Source organism: Cylas formicarius, unplaced genomic scaffold (assembly GCF_029955315.1).
Source record: "Cylas formicarius isolate icCylForm1 unplaced genomic scaffold, icCylForm1.1 PGA_scaffold_10__41_contigs__length_53128322, whole genome shotgun sequence".
NCBI lineage: Eukaryota > Metazoa > Arthropoda > Insecta > Coleoptera > Brentidae > Cylas > Cylas formicarius.
The window spans coordinates 19,005,433-19,024,002 of NW_026844214.1; the positions used below are offsets into that span (position 1 = coordinate 19,005,433).

The following is an 18,570-nucleotide window of genomic DNA, read 5'->3' on the forward strand; positions in this document are numbered from 1 at the left end:
ATTCAAACTGATCTGGAAACGTGGCAGTTGTTAAACAAACGTTAAATAAATATTATAATAAAGGCACTAAAGTGTGCTTAAATTTTTTTATTATCTCACTATTAATATTACATTCATTACCATATCATCTTTAATAAAATAATATATATATAAATATAATGTAATGTATAATGCAATATCGATCACAGGCGGAAAATGTCGGCCACGCCCACCGCAATTGAAGCCACTGCTTTGACATTAGTATTGGGACTGACCACTTCTTAATTGACCGGTCAAATTCGATCAAAATGTTCTAAATAAAATCTTACAATTGTAGAGTGTTATCTATCATTATTTAATAATAACATGTATTTTATAATACATTATTATGCGATTTGTCTAACACTTTTTACTGGAATCAACCCATTCATAAATTATACGTCTGTTTTCGGATCCATACTTTTTAATTTTTTGAAGATAATTAAAAGCGCGCAATCAATGGGATTGCGACATTGAATTCCCATTTATATCAATAACTTTAATAATTATATTAGTTTCATCTTCTTGCAGCTTCATTTTCAGTTTATCTAAGGAAGGAATAACCTGGTTTTGATAAAGGTAATGTTTTCCTTCCTAGTATATACATATACTTGTCACTATTGTCCAGACGGTGAGGTTGAAAATCACTACGTTTTTTTTCTTCATTCAATAATTCACCGTTATCGAAGATATTGACGTTTTTGTAAGTAAGTAATTTTTTAATCTTTTTGTCTAATGAATCTTTTTCACAATTTGTTTTGCATTTAATGACAAGTGATTTCGACGTGACATAATGGAAATATTACTGACATACCAGTAAGGAGCTTTTTCGAAACGCATAGTAAAACGGGTTATTCAACACATTTGTTGTGAGACACACCATACTCATATTTAAATGTAGTAATCAAAGCTCTCGCAAAAAAGTATTCGTGGGCCTACCCTCTATGCAGGTGATAGGTACAAAAATAACGCTAATAAATTATCTTCCGCATCCACAATAAGAAATGCAAATTCGAATCGAATGGGATATTTCAAAACGTCGAGACGGCGCGAACGACCAATCAATCCCGAGACGAATGACGATGATGAGGCATCACCGTAAACGGAAACATCAACAAAACTTGGCCTTGCACTTGAACTTAAAGGGGGAGCTGACGACTGAAAAAAAAACAAACAGGCTCATTCAAGGCTGACTGGTTCTGCTATTTTCACCAATTTTGTCTACCACAAGTACAACAAAACGAAAACGAGAAGGTTCAAAAATCATGTTTAATTTCAATCAACTTAATGGATACTGACGATACATCTGGTTGTGGGATAAACAAGTAATATGAACGAAGTTAACAATTCACTATTTTCCAAAAAAAAAAAGGGTCATACTCATCAAGCAATTTAATTGTTTCTCAATGGATTTTAATGGATTTTTGCAACTTTAACCTAAATTTCTAATAATATATTGCAAACTTTGCTTGTAATTCTAGACCATGTGCGCCATTTCAAATAAAGCAGAAAATTTCACGACGGCCCGCGTACAACAAATGCAATGGTGCCCGTTTAAAAGTTTTTATAGCTAAAATAATTATAAAATTTGTACAAAATTTTAAAAGGAACTATACACTTTATTACTCGCTGGTAAGTGGATAGCTTTTGTTAATTTGGTTTGATATTGGTTAGCAGCAATTGGTTTCTGTCTTGGTATTCGTAGTTTAGAAAGAATATAAGAAGAGTCAACTTGTCTTGTCTAGAACGAAACAGGCTATATCGCTTTTGTTTTAAGGATTTTCAACTTTGGTCAAATGTGCTGTAATTATGTTTTCAATTTGTCCCAGAGAACCGTCAATTGTGTTATCCCCAGATAGCTGATCTTAAATAATATATGCCACATACTGAAGTAAGACGATTGACAGTATTGTTCTTTGTATTGTTGCTTTTACTGTCATTTGTCTTGGTGATAACTTCAGGAAAGAAAGTATAATAAATGTATGCCTATGTGGAGAAACCACGTCCTTGATTTGTTTTAATTTTTAAACCTAAAAAAAAACTGTCATACATAAGATTTTACCTATAGGTTTATTTTTTTTTACCACCAACTTTTAATAAAAAATAAGTGAAATTTTATTTGGTCCTGAATATTTGTCTGTATTTGTATTTTGATTTATCCTTAAGGTTTTGTTTCGTGAAAATTACAATTATGATAGACTTTATTTCCATTGAAGTTTTAAGTTTTGTTTAGGAATTGATTTTGATTGCATGGGCCGGGTCACTGCCAGATTCATCATCAAAAAAAAAAGATAAAAACTTGATATAAACGTAGATCCGGAAATCGGTAGGCTGGATGTTAAATATTAAAAAAAAACGGCTTTTTATAAGATTATTAGATTTTTTGTCCGGTTTTAATAAAATAAAGGTCTAATTTTGCTTCAACTAAATTAAAATTGTGAAGTCCAGTACCGGCCGGGAGGTATCCAAAGGAAAAATATTGAAAAAAAACTGTAGCATACCACTGACCTTTTTGCAAATTTCACCATTTACTTCAAATAAGCCAAAAAAAGTACAACTTTAGTAGTAGTTAGTAGTTTTCGTATATTGTGTCGTTTTCGTATTTTTCATTAGTACTAATGTGATTTTGTTATACCTAGATAAACACACATAAATTTGGGAAACTCCTTAGAAGTCAGTTCCTGACGTTCTGTCCTGCAAAATACCCATTGGTCAGAGGTTTTATTGCCGTCTGCAGGTTATTCCGATAAAGACGATAAAGAGAATGATATACTTCGAGACAAAGTATACCATTCTCCTTTAAAACCTTGCACCAATGACTTTTGATCTTAAATTAGAATTCAACCAAGGACTATTGAGACAAAGTCAATGAAGTTAGTTAAAAAACAGTTAATTAACGAATAATAAAGATTATGACAACAATGTATTACAAAACAAAGATGATTGTCACTTAAAAGCAAAATACTTGATGGAAGGCCAATTTATTTGTAAGAAAAGAAAAAATACCGTGATCGCAATTCATTCTATAATTGAGTACGCCCAATAGGTGAGACACAATAATTATTGTAATTACATCATAGTAAATGTTTTTTTTTCTACTTCTTTCTGTAAAATACCCAATTATACACCGATCTAACGAGCGAAAAGTGTCATTTTACCCCGTCAATTTCGTTTCCTACGGCTGCGAACCACTTCGGATATATCCGGAATATTACCGCCCGAGTTTGGGAGCAACAAACAGTCTTTTGAACTTTTGGCCACAATAAACTTTCAAAATTGACGCCATTGAATATGTTGAAAATAACGAGCATCAGCTTAATTATGAGCATGTAGCCTATGTCGTAAAGATTTTATAAAAATATTGAATACCCTGTATCTTAGAAACTAAAACGTTGGACTTATACCGATAAACGCAAATCAATATGCGTCGTACTAAATCCGGGTCCTTAGGGTTGAAAAGTTATTAGGAGCTGAAAAAGCTCAAGTAAATAACTGTTAACTTCCAATGGAGAAAAACAAAGAATCGGTATATCCCTCAATCAAAACAAATAAATACAACACAAAAATGTGATGACCTTTGGAGCTTTCGACATGTTTCCTTTCTGAATTTGAAGTGCGCAAAGCAGCCTGGTCTTTTTGAAAGAGATTTGCGTACACAATAATTTTATTATCAACATGCAACAACGAACTTAAGAAATAGATAATTCCTAGAGTAGAAACGTCATTGCCTATTTTCGCTTTTAATGTTTGACGCAAAACATTTTTTACTACAATGCTACTAATTACAGTTGGCAATTGCTAATTGACATCCCATTGAGAATTCCAAGTTATTGAATCGATATTTTGTATGCGAGGGCCCATTTTACAATTTTAAAATACTGTAAATTAACCTTGGAACCGTTGTTAAAATAATTGCTTCCATAACAATATTTGGACTTGTCCAAATTTGCAGTAAATAATAAATACATAGCATATACAAATAAAAGTAAAATCCTAAACTCATACTTAAATAATCATTGTTATGTGTTTAGGTACTAATAATTGTAGTCGTCAAAATGTCAATTAAATATTAAAGTATGTACTCGTGTTTTTTTTATGCCTCTGTATTGCGCAAATGAAAAAAATTACATATTATGGTAACGAAAACAAAAAAAAACAATTAGTATTACTGACTAATTCCTTAAAGTTCATTTTTTACGACGCCTAATGGTTTTAACTTCACACAATACAAAAAGTTAACAATAATTCATTGGCAGCTTCTTGTTCTGATGTTGGAGGCAGATAATAACGATTTCAATACGCATCGCTTGCATTTTCATACATCACGTGTATTGGGCCACATGGCAGTAATACGATTATGCCAAGTTTTGAATAGTTTCGATATTTGAAACGGATTTGAAGTCGCCTCAATGATTTCTGCCACCTGGGTTTTATAGTAAATAACGTGTAAAATTTATACTCAAATTCTACTGGATTTTTGAAGCAGAATTAGACTTTATTGTTTTAGCAGTTCCTTTCAGAACATAACTTTCGTGTGCGTTTACTTGTATTTTATTAAAACCGATTAAGTTACATGTCAATCAAAACACATTTCTGGTATTTTAATCACGGGTTTGGGAGCGATCCGAGTTTTCGGTAGATTTTAGTCATCAGTTCTGATGGTCACGACACTCGGTGAAAGCATTTGGGCTGTTTTTCAAAAATGCACCAAAAACTAATGACAGTTTATAAACTTCTTCACACCCATTTATTAAACACTTGCTCCGTTGCGTTTAGCTATTTCCTAAACAAACTCGTGGCTAAAGTTGAACAGAACGCGCTCTTTCATATTTTATTCCACTAGTTCTGACTTATAAGGACTTATAATACCTCTCAGGTTGCGTTTGTGTGTTTCTGGGGGCTAATTAAGTTAACATATTTTTCCACTCCCTACTCCAGAATACTCAATTATACACGGATCACTCGTGCGGAAAGTGTGACTTTAATAAGTTAGTTTTGATACCCACGGGCGCGAGCCACTTTGGACAATTCCAGTATTTTAATCACGGGTTTGGAAGCGATTAGATATTTTCGGTAGATTTTGACCATAATCGTAGATAAAGTATAGTATTAAACATGTTGATAAACTCTTCAGTCACTCGTTTATTAAGGACTCGTTTTTTACAAAATTTTATAAACACGCCTTTGGTCACAAGTTTGTTTTGGTTGAAATACCAAATAAATAACTAAATGAAAAAAATACCCTCGGTCGTCTTCGTCTTACAAATCAAAATAAACTAACAAACCGAACGATTTATAAACATAAATAAATGTATATTGTAAGTTCCTACGTGTAGCTTTATTATAATAAGTTCAAAGTAATGCCATCATACTACAGTATTTTTGTTTCCAACGCAAAGCCATTTTATTAATGAAAAATCAAACAGTGAGATTTATTTTCGTAAAATTACACGTTGAAGCTAATTTACCTCTGAAGATCCAAACAAAACAAAAGTTTTGTGAACACTGTGTGTCGCAGATAGACCATTCATATTTAGTAAATTTTGTATAGTTACATTACCTGTTCCAATTAATGCCAAGCTCATCATCAGGCCACTAACTTAATATTTAAAAAAGTTCGGGCATACATGCCCGATCACATGATTTATAGTTTCAAAGATATACGCCCGATGACGCCTAAATAATGCTCGTATTTCTTCGCGGGCCAGTAATTTTTAGCCGATTCAGAATTAACAGTTTTCCGTAAAATGCACTTATTTAAAACAGTCTGCACTACAAAAAGTTAGTGAAAGGTATACAGAAAACAGTTTTTGTGAGTAGATACAACATTGAACTAAGGTGGCTTTTACTTGAAGAAAATCCATTTATCAAAATAAATAAGAACTAAAAGTCCAGATTTTCACGAAATTATATATTTTGACATGACAATTGTTTCGACAACACCGTGTCATGTCAAAATATATAATTTCGTGAAAATCTGAACTTTTATTTCTTATTTATTTAGATACAACATATTCGGAAAACTTTTGAAAACAATTTTTTCTGTACTTAAGGTTGTGGCCATAACAAAAACGTCGTTCGTTCAGATTACCCTTTGACCACACCATTACTTTGATTATAGTAATATCATCTTCAAATTCATTATCGTACTCATTCAACACATTGGTTTGTTCACGTTAATTGCTGTTATAATACAAAATATTAATTTTGTATTACAATGTCCACTAGGAATTACTAGCTGGACGTTAGTGTCAATTATGGGAAGTGTCCTGTAGGCGGCGTGCACACGAGTGGTCTACTGAATTGTATTTTTAGTGCCACAAGTTAAACGGATCCGGACCTGCTTGTACGTAGTGAGCATAAACACCTTTACCTTTCCCCGCTAGCCCCCGCGCGATCTCTTGACCTTGGCAATGAATCTGGTATTATAGGACGCCCACGACAAGGAGCCGCTGCGGGCCATAAATATTCCTCGCGGAACGCAGTTTCACTTTGCGGGTAAACGAATTTAGGTAAAATTTTTGGAAAGCGGTAATTGTTAATCTCAGTTCACATTTTAATCGGCTTCCGAATACAGTACGGACTCGGAACAAAAATATAGCAAGAGCAAAACTTTTTAAAATTGCAACCAATTTATTAATACATATAAATTTTATGAATTTAAAAATGCTGAATTTTTAATTGGTTTTCAATTGTTTTCTATTGCATAAAACTTTCATGATCATTTCTTTTTTATAAATTTTTCCATCGTAACGTGTGATTTAAACAAATTGGAAAAGATTCCAAAATGGGACATGTCAGCGATATTCAAACTTTCTGGTAGTATAAAATCAGGAATAACCCCTTTTATTTTGTTTTTAATGGATCAACCTTTAGTTCTGATTGAGATTTAGAACATTTATAAAGAATAAATTAGTCTATTCATGTATAAAACGTAAAACAGTCTTTGCGAGTAGATACAAAATATTTGAAAAACTTTTTCTACACTTAAGTGTGTGTACACTACTTCCATAACAAAAACGTATTACTTCAACTGTTTGACTCTTAGGATCGAACGGATTATGGTCACACTGTACAAACTCATCAATAATTATATAGACTGTCTATCCCTACTGCAGAGAATCCTTTTTCACACTATAATTCAAGGAGTGATATATATAAAATTTGTTTCATTTATTTTAATTAAAGAGCCAATAATTTTACGACCTAAAAATGTTGTTTAAATATTAAATTATTAAAATGAAAACGAATTCTTTACAATACAATACATACACTCTGTAGGCTTAATTAAAAAATGCCGAACTTTAACTAATCCATGACTATTATGGAAAATAAAAATAACCCAAAAATCATGTTGTCCTATAGCGAAAATTATATAATATGAAGGCAAATGTTTATTCAAATTTTAAACTTTTCGTAAACTATTTTTTATTAAGATAAAAAAAATTCCAGGACATAATAGTTAATTATGATATGGTTATCGTGCGAAATAAAATAAGTTTAAAAGGTCATCGGAGCACTATCTTCGAAAGTCAAGGTTACTAGGAAAAAGTTATCACTATTACGCAGCCGACGTAAAGATTAACAACAAATCCACTGAAAATAATTGCAATCAGGTTATATAAGATTGCTGATTGTAAATGTCGAAATGTAAGATAAAAATAAATAAATAAATAACTGACCCAACTACCAACGTTTTTGATAAATGCAAGCGAATTTTGAAGTATGAAGTAGAGACACCGGATTATGGTGCTTCAAAGATTTAAAGATAATGCGCTATACCAACTATCAATTGCTCCAGTTCCAGATTCAGATTATAGTGTCGTATATCTTAGCTCTTTCGGTCAGCATCTAATAAAGTCAGAAAGTGTCATGTGACCGTCAATATCTACAAATAGACATTTTAAAACATAGTATTATGATCTGCAAATGAGCTATCAAGATTTCTTACATTTTGAGGTACCGGGCGAAGATTTCAATTTTTTTAAATATCCAAGCCCAAAAGATTAAAACTTAAAAAACCTTATAAAATTGTTAACTTCCACAGGCTAGTGTAATACGTTTCAAAAAGTTTCTGGATTCCTCCTGCACCGGTTTCTGTTGAATCAAACTTGCTAACGCTTTGCCAATCATCCTGTTGGCTTCTTCAGAGCTTAACTGAAACTGGTTCATAGTTTCCGGGAAAAGCATAAAATTGTTGTTGCTTAAAATTGATAATTTGAAATTATTAAATTAAAGTGTGTCCCGAACTCTGCCATAGAGCAAAAGGTATATACAGTAGTATAAATAAAAAAATTTTTTTCAATAAATGTGCAGGCAAATTTTAGTCTTTAGAAAAATTGATCGAAAATATCTTATTGTTGTTATTTTATTACAAAAAATACGAATAATTTGTATATTTTATACAGTTACTATTTTATATAGCAAACTTAAGAAGGACGGCTCAAACAGATTTTCAGCAACTGTCAAACATTTTTTGGCATAATCTACTTTTTCTTTAGGCATTTACGAGGATAGTTGGTCAGAACGTAGAATCCAGATTAAATGGCGTACTCAGTGCAGTTTTGACATTCAAACCAAATGTATATGAAACACCATGTATATTTTTTAAAAGTCGATTAGATATTTAAAAATATGTATAAATATTTAACTTGCTTAAAACTGAAATGGGCAAATTTTATGTTTTACCCTGTAACTCGAAAACAAGGCCAGCTACAATTATTGAAGAATTTATATTTACTTATTTATATTTATTTATATTGTGCATTAGATGGAGAGGAAATTTTTATTGGGATTCCCCGAATCGAAATTGAACGTCACAAATGCATAATAATTATTATAAAATACATACGTTATTAAATAATGACAGATAACACTCTACAATTGCAAGATATTATTTAAAACATTTTGATCGAATTTGAGTGGTCAATTGACGGTTACCTACAACAACCAAAAATCAAGAAATAATTTGTCAAGATGCGGCCTATAAAAGTAGCCCCAATAAATCGCATTTTGTTAAAAATTATTTCTGAAACTGATGATAATTTTTTGATGGGAATGTTTTTAAGTTTTTGTTGAAAAATGATATTTTTTAAACAATTAGCCACAAAAAGGTACTTCTGTTTAAAGAAAAAAGAACTGCTTTTTAAGTTATTTAAGTTTCTGGAAAGTAATGCTTGGCGAATTAATAAATTATTCTATCTGAATAATGATTGCTTCAAAAACAACAATGAAGTACAAAAATATTGTAAATTATTTGGAACTTAAATTATGTCGCCAGTACCTTTTATATCCCAACTAAAGATATGTTTTTTAAATTTCATTTAGGTATCTTTAGGTTTCAGAAGTCAAAAAAAGAAAACGATTTTTTGACCCCCTTTTACACAGTCGTCTCAAGGAGGTTTTCGAAACACATTAACCAATAACTAAACTAATTTTATTTTTTAATTTTGCCAAGAAATTGGCGGAACGCCTATGGAAATATTTACAATCGACCATATTAACTAAAACAATGTCGTTTAACCCAATTCGAGAATTCTGAGGATATTTGAAACTATTCCCAACAAAATTTAGCGAGAACTAATATTTCAAACAAAAAACACACACTCGTTGAGCATGTGGCAAATCAAACTCGTAGCTAAGGTTGCGTTTATCAAACTTGTTGCATGATATACTATGAAAGTGGTATGCAAATTTGTGATAACTGTATTAGCAAAAAACTCTTACGACAACTAAAGGCATTTTTCTGATAGCGATATGATTTTGACCAGCTACCATTTCAATCCACATAAAAGAATTAACGTAAAATTTTAGGACCTCTCTCAAGGGTTGAAGATATGGAGCTGTATTGAATAAATGCCCTTAAATAAAAAATTGCCAACTCCAAGTATTTCTAAAAAATTCAAAAATTTAAGATCCCCGATATCCTTTGAGATTCAAGAATATCTATGGATTTCCAAAAAACCATTTTTGTTCTATTAAATAATTAAGTGAGTTTTTAGTTAAAAAAAAGAAATATGATTTTTATAATAAAGCACACATTTTTAGTACTTTCACGATAGAAAATGCGGAATAATTAACCAAACCTAAAACCGAAGCCACCAGAATTAATTTTGCTTAACCCTTAGGTGTTAGTCATACATTAAGTAATACATTTTTTTAAATTAGGTTATGGTCGAGGTTATCGTGAATAACAACCAAATTGTACAAATCCGAAAAACACTAGAAGCGGATTCTGACAGATAAGAAAGAAACTTTCAGTCTTGGAGTTAATTCAAATTCCTTTTAATAAATTAATACCGGTGAGGTGACAATTCGGATTGATTTTAATAATTGCCGGATTTCTAGAGAAAATATAAATGTATCCATCATCATCATTGCGATTTTCATCTGTCAGCTTCTCTAAAAACGATAAGTTGCCAAAAATGACACATTTTTTTCATTCTTTTAAATTTTAGACACAAACGTGGATTGAACTAATAGCAATGCAAATGAAAATGGAAATTAACATTTCGTGTTGGTTCTGACAATAATATCATATTATAATATTAATATCAATTATTAACAACATTTACTTTAATAAAACCCAATAAGTACAAAAAACTAACCTATAAACCTAAACTAAAATAAAGATTTGTTTTTTTCTGCTGCCTATAATCTAAAATATGCTCTACGGAAGATACCACTCTAGAACGTCAACTGAATGTGTAATGTATAATGTATAAGTACCGTCGTAGCAAAAAAAAACTTATAAACTTCTTCAGACAATGTAAAATTATTAAACACTCGCTCCGCGTCCTCTACAGAACTTGCTGCATAATACACTATAAGCGTATAAATTCTGCATACTACGAGTATCCTGGTTTGTTAAAAAGCTTATGTATTTTGTCTATCTTTATCTCAAAACAAATGTCATTACTTATTGCGTAGAAATAAAGTGATTTCATCTATTTGTCATAAAAAAACTACTACATACTACATACCGATGCAATTTTAGACTAAACCGCTAACATTTACACTAACTTCAGAGGGGAAAAATCGATTATCTCTGAAAAACGAGCTAAAAAATTCGACCTTGTCGCTTTACGACCATCATTTTCATCTATAATTAGATCAGAGGAAATAATCGGTCTCGTCATAATCATATTGAGCCAGCTGTAAATAACAGAACTAACCTATTCCAAAGGCGGATTTTTTAGTCGTGTCGCTAACAAACGCACAAAAGATAATAAAAAGTTATCGCCTCAATTAAAGGTATTCACAATGTCCCTGTGTGACTGGATTACTTCAACCAACCTTACCATTTCTTGCATCCAACCATCCATCTTCAAAGCTTCCAAAAAGCAACACATACAGGAAAAGTGCATTCAAAAATCTGCGTGTAAGTTTTTCCTGTCGATTATTCTGGTGCAAAAATCACAACTATTTTTTTTTGAAACTGTGCTTTTACTGCAATGAATCACATCCTTTTGCAATAACTTTTTATACGTGCAAGTCAGAAAACGAGAGAAAAGTCCTGCGAAACAAAGGCAAACTTCAGTTCACACATAAAAATACTACTTGTCCACTTTAAATATGTAAAATAACATTTTTGAAGATAAGATATGGACTGATTATATTTTTAAACAAACGAAAATAATTTGAAAATAGACATATATATTGCAATACGCGCACCGCGGTTAGTTACAAAGCATGTTGCGCTTGCTTGAACCTGGCAGAAACCTAATATGCTCTAATGAGATGTTATTTCGCTATTTTTTGTGCAACTCATAGCCAAGCAAACAGTCAGAGCAAAAAAAGGAGCTCAGTCTGGGTTAAACTAGTTTGGTCTAAAATCGGAGTTAATTTTTGATATTTTAGTTCGTGACTTCCTAGTTAAACCAAAGTATTGTCAACGTGACAATTTGAAATAATGTTTAGCGGATATGGCCGCTAAATGACAGCTATGGAAACAATAAAACGAGAATTTGTCACTTATTTCACAATATATTTTTATATTATTCAATAATTGAAGTTTTTTGCTTTATTTCTAAGTAAATTGCGTTTTTCTCATTTTTTTGGAATCGGAACCCCTACTTTTATTTAAATTTTTCGATTCGAAATTGGAATATATTTTTTTCGATATAAAACATATCTATTTCATAGTTTCAACAAACTAAATAGTTCAAAAAATGGGGTGGTCCTATCTACTACGTACTATATTAAAAAAACAAATTACTATGTTTAAAGCTGATGCAGAAAAAAAACTTCTGTCGCGTGGTACAAATAAGTACATTTCATCTTTCTTTGTACTTAAGACCGTAAACCGTAAGAAAGATATACTTTAATTTATTGTTCATAATTGTAACACTAAAATCGACTACCTCGTCAACTGTGGGTTTACAGTACAACTGAAGGAAGTCTTTTTTCATATTTTACATTTACCGCAGTTTCGATATACTTCAAGAGACAAGCGGTGTTGCAATTTCCTGAAAGTTTATGATTCATTCGCGCACCTGTAATTTTGAATGACTTACACCTCCCTCTCGATTCATGCTATGGTTTAATATCTCTTCAGAGATCGGTACTATTTTGCATAATTTTTATGCAACATGGTGATCAACAGACCCTCAATAACCCCAAAACGATCATGGTATGGCCGTCATAAGGAGATTGGACTGAAACCCGTTTATGGGAAATGCGCATTTGAACAAGTGTTTTATATTAGGTTTCCAGTCTAAGTTCATCAAACTTAACCGGGTGGACAACAAGATGTATCAAAATTATGTTGGAAACACTTGCCATTAAAGCTAATTCATATTCACATCACAGAAAAATGGTTACAGAGGCGCACTTCAACCCTAAGAGGATGGCATACACGTCAACTACAGCTAACACAACCCCAACAAAATTGAAAAAAATCTAAGTGCAACTAGTAAAGTGGCATTTTCGTTTTTTTTTTTTACTCAAGCTTCAAATAATGTATTTAAAAGCTCTTTCGATTTAAATATGACCATAGTTTGGTCTCACCACGTCTCTCCTTAGCTGAATACGGTACTGTAGAACAGATAAGTATACAGTCATTAAATTAAAGTTAGCGATCTAAATACGTCATAGATTTTGTTTTCATCGAGCGCAAAAGTCTTCCAAAACATCAAAATCGCCATGTAACTATATTATTAACCAACGACACGGTATTGCAAAGAACAGCCCATTATTAAAAAATCGCTGCCGTATACCGTAGTCTAACTTTCACACTAAATCACAAAATCCCGAAAAATCGAATCAAGCTATTGCAAAAGGTCGATTGAATTTGTCGTACGAAACTAACATCAAAACTTCGCGACGTTCGTGTTTGCGGCGCACCGATTCAAAAATAAAACCAACCCGCCTCATACGGTAATCAAATGTTCACTGATGAGGTGATCCGCACGCCGTTAAACGATGACCAGCCGTACGTTCTGCTGGTGGAACCGCCGATCGGATACCACGTGCTGGTGCAATAAAAATCGAACATGTACCCAGTATCCAAAAATTCGATTTTTTCGGCGATTTTCGGAAAGGCCAACCTGAGAATTTCGGGCAAATTCCATGAGCACCTAATTAACTGTTGTTACCGATTTATTTTCAACATTTTCAAAAATATGTCAGTTCAAAGTTGACATTCCTTGTAAATGATTTTTTTTTAGTTTCCTATAAAAATGTTGAAAACTGCAATGTGGCCTTTCCATAGTGGTAAGTAAATTATAGAATAGAGAATACCCACCATAAACTATAACAACTAGATACAGTGGAAACAATTTTATATTAATATAATATCAGAATGGTTTTCACTTTTTCTTTAGAGTTGTCTTTTCCATTTTCAAATTATTATTGGTGAAATAAATGAAAACGACTGCTTCCACTTAAGGCGTACACTAAACTAGATCTTCATCGCACCATTCTAGTGATTCTAGTGATTCTAATGATCGCACCGAACGGTGTATCCGCGGTATGTTATATAAACTACCTGAGATTAATAAACTGAAATACGATGAACATTAAAATGTTTGGCTATTTGATGCCATAATTTGCCCTAAATATAAACGATAATAATTATCATCTATTATTCCAAAATGCAACACTATATTAATACTTTTATTTAATGAATTTTGATTGAAATATTTTTTGAAAAAAAAAATGCGATAAACAGAATACGCATTTTTCATTTCAACAATAATTAATATTTTCAGAAAACAAAACCACAGAAATATTGTATTATAAAAAAAAGAACCTTTTTGAAAAGACCAAAATCGCAGATTTTATAAGTTATTTAATACTTGTATTAGCGGTGAATAACATTATTATGATTTGGATACACATTCGCCAATATTTATTTCATATTGTGGTACTATATAATTTATTTAAATTTACTAAGAAATAAAAATAATGTATTAACATCCGTTTTTTAAAAGATTTGGGTTTGCTAGTCGATAGACCAAAGCCGGGATTTGGCAGTACAAGTAATCAAACACAGAGCTCATGAGCTCACGAAAGTAAAGACGTTAATAGCTTCAGAGAATCCAATGCTAGAAAATGTTTATGCTCTCAAAGTGGAGTTTAGTAAATACCACAAAAACTAAAATTGAAAATTATTAATCCTGGATGGTGGTTGGGGGGGGTACCCATTTGAATTCATTGTTATTAGGGAAACAAAATGTAGCCATTATGAATAACTTTGCTTTGCTTCTTTGTTACGATACACTGCACATCGAGTGCAATAAAAGTGAACAATTGTTTTTTTTATTGCTTTGAACGGTATGGTTGTTTTTTATCTACCTTTTGTCCGCATTTTACCTGTTTTTTAATTCGAGGTTTTGTCCACATTCGCATGTGTGTGCCGATCGGACACCACGTGCTGGTGCAATAAAAAATAAACATGTACCGAGCATCCTAAAGTAGTTTTGGTTAGTTTTTCGCTAATCCGACCCCCACTTGCAAGCGTCAATTTTCCAACTGATATATCTATATAAATACAACCATTCGTTCACCAGTTACTGTTTCTGAAATGTCTGCAATTTCAGAGATCTAAGTTTTGGTCTTTATTTGTCAGAAATTTATTGTGACCTGATAAGTAGACAGCTTGATTCAAGCAGACATTTTAGAGGCAGAATTTCGTATACAAGAAGTTTCATAAGAAGATGCTTATCCTTAAGGGTTGGTTCTTAATTGATGATTTTAAGAAAAAAGTTTCTATCAATGTAGGTCCGCTTTTTTTTTTAATATACAGGTTATTGAAAATATAAAAAAAAATTATTGAAACTACCTTTGATATTTTAGTGATTACTTTGGTAGAGGCCCACAGTGTATAGAAATAGCGGCCGGTGGCGCTGGGATACGGTACACCTCAAATGAACCGCATGAACTTGAAAAAAGTTTACACGGTGCGAAAAGGATCCAATTACGATTTATTTAACTTTTAGTTAAATTCTAATGATTAAATAAGATTTTTATTTATTTTTATCGTCATCGGACGACATAAAGTCAAGAGATCATTTCCACTAAAAAATGAATCGCGATTTTAAAAATGTAATTTATTTTTGAAAAAACACAATGTATATAAAAAATAAAGCACTTGCGGACCTAAATTGATATTAACTCTGTTTTCATAAAATCATCAAATGATTAAGGAACAGCACCTTATTATAAAACAACCTCTAGTCATAATCTATATTTTTGCATTTACATCTTGGGCACGTCTACCCTTAACTTTTGGCAACATTGGAATTTTAAATCGAACAGTAAATACAAATTTCAATAAAATATCTAAAGCAGTTGCAATGAAAATAGAGAAAACCCGTTTTTTTATTTAAAAGTCCCGTATATAAAAAATAAAGCGGATCTACATAAAAGGATTAGGGATCAGCATCTTATTATGAAACACCCTGTATATTCATAATCTACATGTTTGCATTTTATTTTATTAAATTTTTTTAATATTTATTTTATTATAAGCAACTTGTGTCAACATTGGAATTTTAAATCGAACAGTCTATACAAATTTCAATAAAATATCTAATACAATGAAAATAGAGAAAACTCGTTTTTTTATTTAACAGTCCTGTATATAAAAAATAAAGCGGATCTACATTGATAAAAAATTTTTTCTTAACATCATAAAAGGATTAAGGATCAGCATCTTATTATGAAACACCCTGTATATTCATAATCTATATGTTTGCATTTAATTTTATTTAATTTTATTTAATATTTATTTTATTATAAGCAACTTGTGTCCCTATAGATTGTTTAAAAAATAATTACGTAAATAAAATTTAACGTTTATGTCAATAAGGGAAAACTATATACCGTTTGTTGGGTTAGACAATATAAAGGAAGTTCACCCTCTTGATTTTAAACACTAATGGAATTTTGACGTTTGTATGTATTTAAAAACACAAGACAAGGTTATTACATAATATACTCTTATAATTCTCTTATATGTAGCATTGTAGCATATGACATTTTAAAAAATGTCATACATTTTCGGGGGAAAAGATTATTTATTTATTTGGGACAGTCTTCAACCACTTTTTACCACTATGTAATATGGTCCCTCGTACTAAACGAAGCGTAGCTTCATAAACAAAGCTACAATAATTTAAACAAAAACTCCATCTCCGCTGCCATTGATCACTAATGCTTCATTTTCCGATGAGCTATTCTATTTGTTATTGATAAAAAATAAACTTTGAAAAATGATTTAAACAATTTAAAATCGATGTTTCATCATTTTTGTTTTATAATATATTACTGTAATAATCACATAGCTTTTAAAGATATAGAGGCCGATGCCGATAATACACGAACTTGAACCAACTATGAAAAAATTATTGTGTGAAAAAAATTTAATATTTTAATAAAAAAATTAACACTGAAGAAGAACCATTGCCCGACGATTCTCAGTATTGCAAATTAGCTATACTCATAAAATCTACCCTAAATCAAATCAATCGCAAAAACTTTTCACTATTACTTTTTTTGAAGCTGTAAAAAACAATTGCTTATGGAGGGCGCGATCTACAGACTAAAATAAAAACTAACCAGCACCTTCGAAATTATTTTTGGAACAGGCCAAAGGGAATTTTGAACAAGCCCAAATTTATTCGAATAGAATAAAAACTATTAATACGAACGTTTTCCACGTGAATTTTATGAAATTATATCCGATTTTTGACTACACAATTTGAAATAAACGAAGTTAAGTATGTGCGTCTTTATAAGAAATTTTTACAAGATTTACAACAACTTTAAGCTGAAATATGACATATAAAACATAAGACCAAACTAATATTGACGATATTAAATAATTACCAAACTACTTATTCGCATGTTACTACATCGCTTTAAAGAAAATAGAAAAATATTTCAAAAATCAAAAAATAATTGAGTGTATTGAAAAATTAGTCTTATCAAAATATGCCCAGGCTTTTTAATATAACCAGAGTACTAACTAAAACATCGGCCCCGCAAAATACCATAATAACACTCTCATTATATTAAATAGCAGGCGTATTAATAAGATAGATTTTACAATAAGGCATTCCTCACGGTATTATTGATACATGATAGAAAGGATCTCTTTTGAAAATAAATCGTCCTTTTAATCAAAACTAAAACATTCTGTTACGTATACTAAAACTGTAACTGTAACTAAAAAAAAATAATTCAGTTGATAGAGTCAAATAGAGAAAAAATTTGGTACCATTTAAAGGATTTCAATAACAATTATATTATTATACCTATAATTATATTAAACTTAGTATGTCTGATTCTAAATTCCGAAGAAATATTGAATGCACACTTTGCCATAAAATTTTGAAAACTATATAATCAAATTTCAAATAGATATTATAATTAGACCTTCTAAAATCGATTCCACCTAAAAAACTCAACCAATTTAAAAGCTCAAAAATCTAATATGTCCACAACAAAAAAATTCATTATGGTAAACAAGGAGTTATCACTAAAATGCAAAACTCACAATAGCGCAGTGCCACCACTACTTTGGTGTCGGATTTGGATTTCCCGAAGATTCGTAAAATATTTTACATAAATTCATCTGCAGAAGCTGAATATTTTCATAGGAAATTAGGGAATTAAAGTTTATTAATATTATAGTCGTTTATTTATAAAATAGTCTTGGTTAAGGCAATATCAAAAAGTTAAATCCTTGCACAAATATAACAAAAGGTATGCCATTGGTTGGGTAATGCATTTTTCTTGCCAGAAAATTGTGGAACAGTCTCACCTGATTTGACAATTTGGGTAATGAACTAATTTTATACCTACGACCTTGAACGAAATCGAAGTTGAGAAAATAAATGATCAGTTTTCACTGGAGCTTATAAAACAAACGAAAAATTAGTCAAGACGAAATAGATAGATAGTGAGGTTGTTCAGATAAAATTTTAGCCGCATTAATTCATGTTATACTGTCTATTTAAATTAAAATATAACACCAAAAACCCGGTTTGGTATTTCTCAAACAGCCATTGGTTTCTAATTACTCTAAAATAGAATGCACCGCTTTCA

The 18,570-nt window shown here is 31.1% G+C and overlaps 1 protein-coding gene across 9 annotated transcripts in view; it reads right to left on the reverse strand.

Moving 5' to 3' along the window:
* LOC132708339 (steroid hormone receptor ERR2) overlaps nt 1–18,570 on the reverse strand; it is a 28,320-nt gene that overhangs the window by 9,496 nt on the left and 254 nt on the right. The window contains exons 1-2 of one of the 9 annotated variants that reach the window (XM_060680619.1): nt 13,236–13,373; nt 11,319–11,533 (exon numbers count right to left, since the gene is read on the reverse strand). The exons of 1 other annotated variant lie outside the window; for it this stretch is intronic. In XM_060680619.1, the coding sequence (XP_060536602.1) occupies nt 11,319–11,384 (66 nt within the window). In that variant the 5' untranslated portion in view covers nt 11,385–11,533; nt 13,236–13,373. 7 more of the 9 variants (XM_060680621.1, XM_060680620.1, XR_009619898.1 and 4 more) reach the window with 7 other exon arrangements.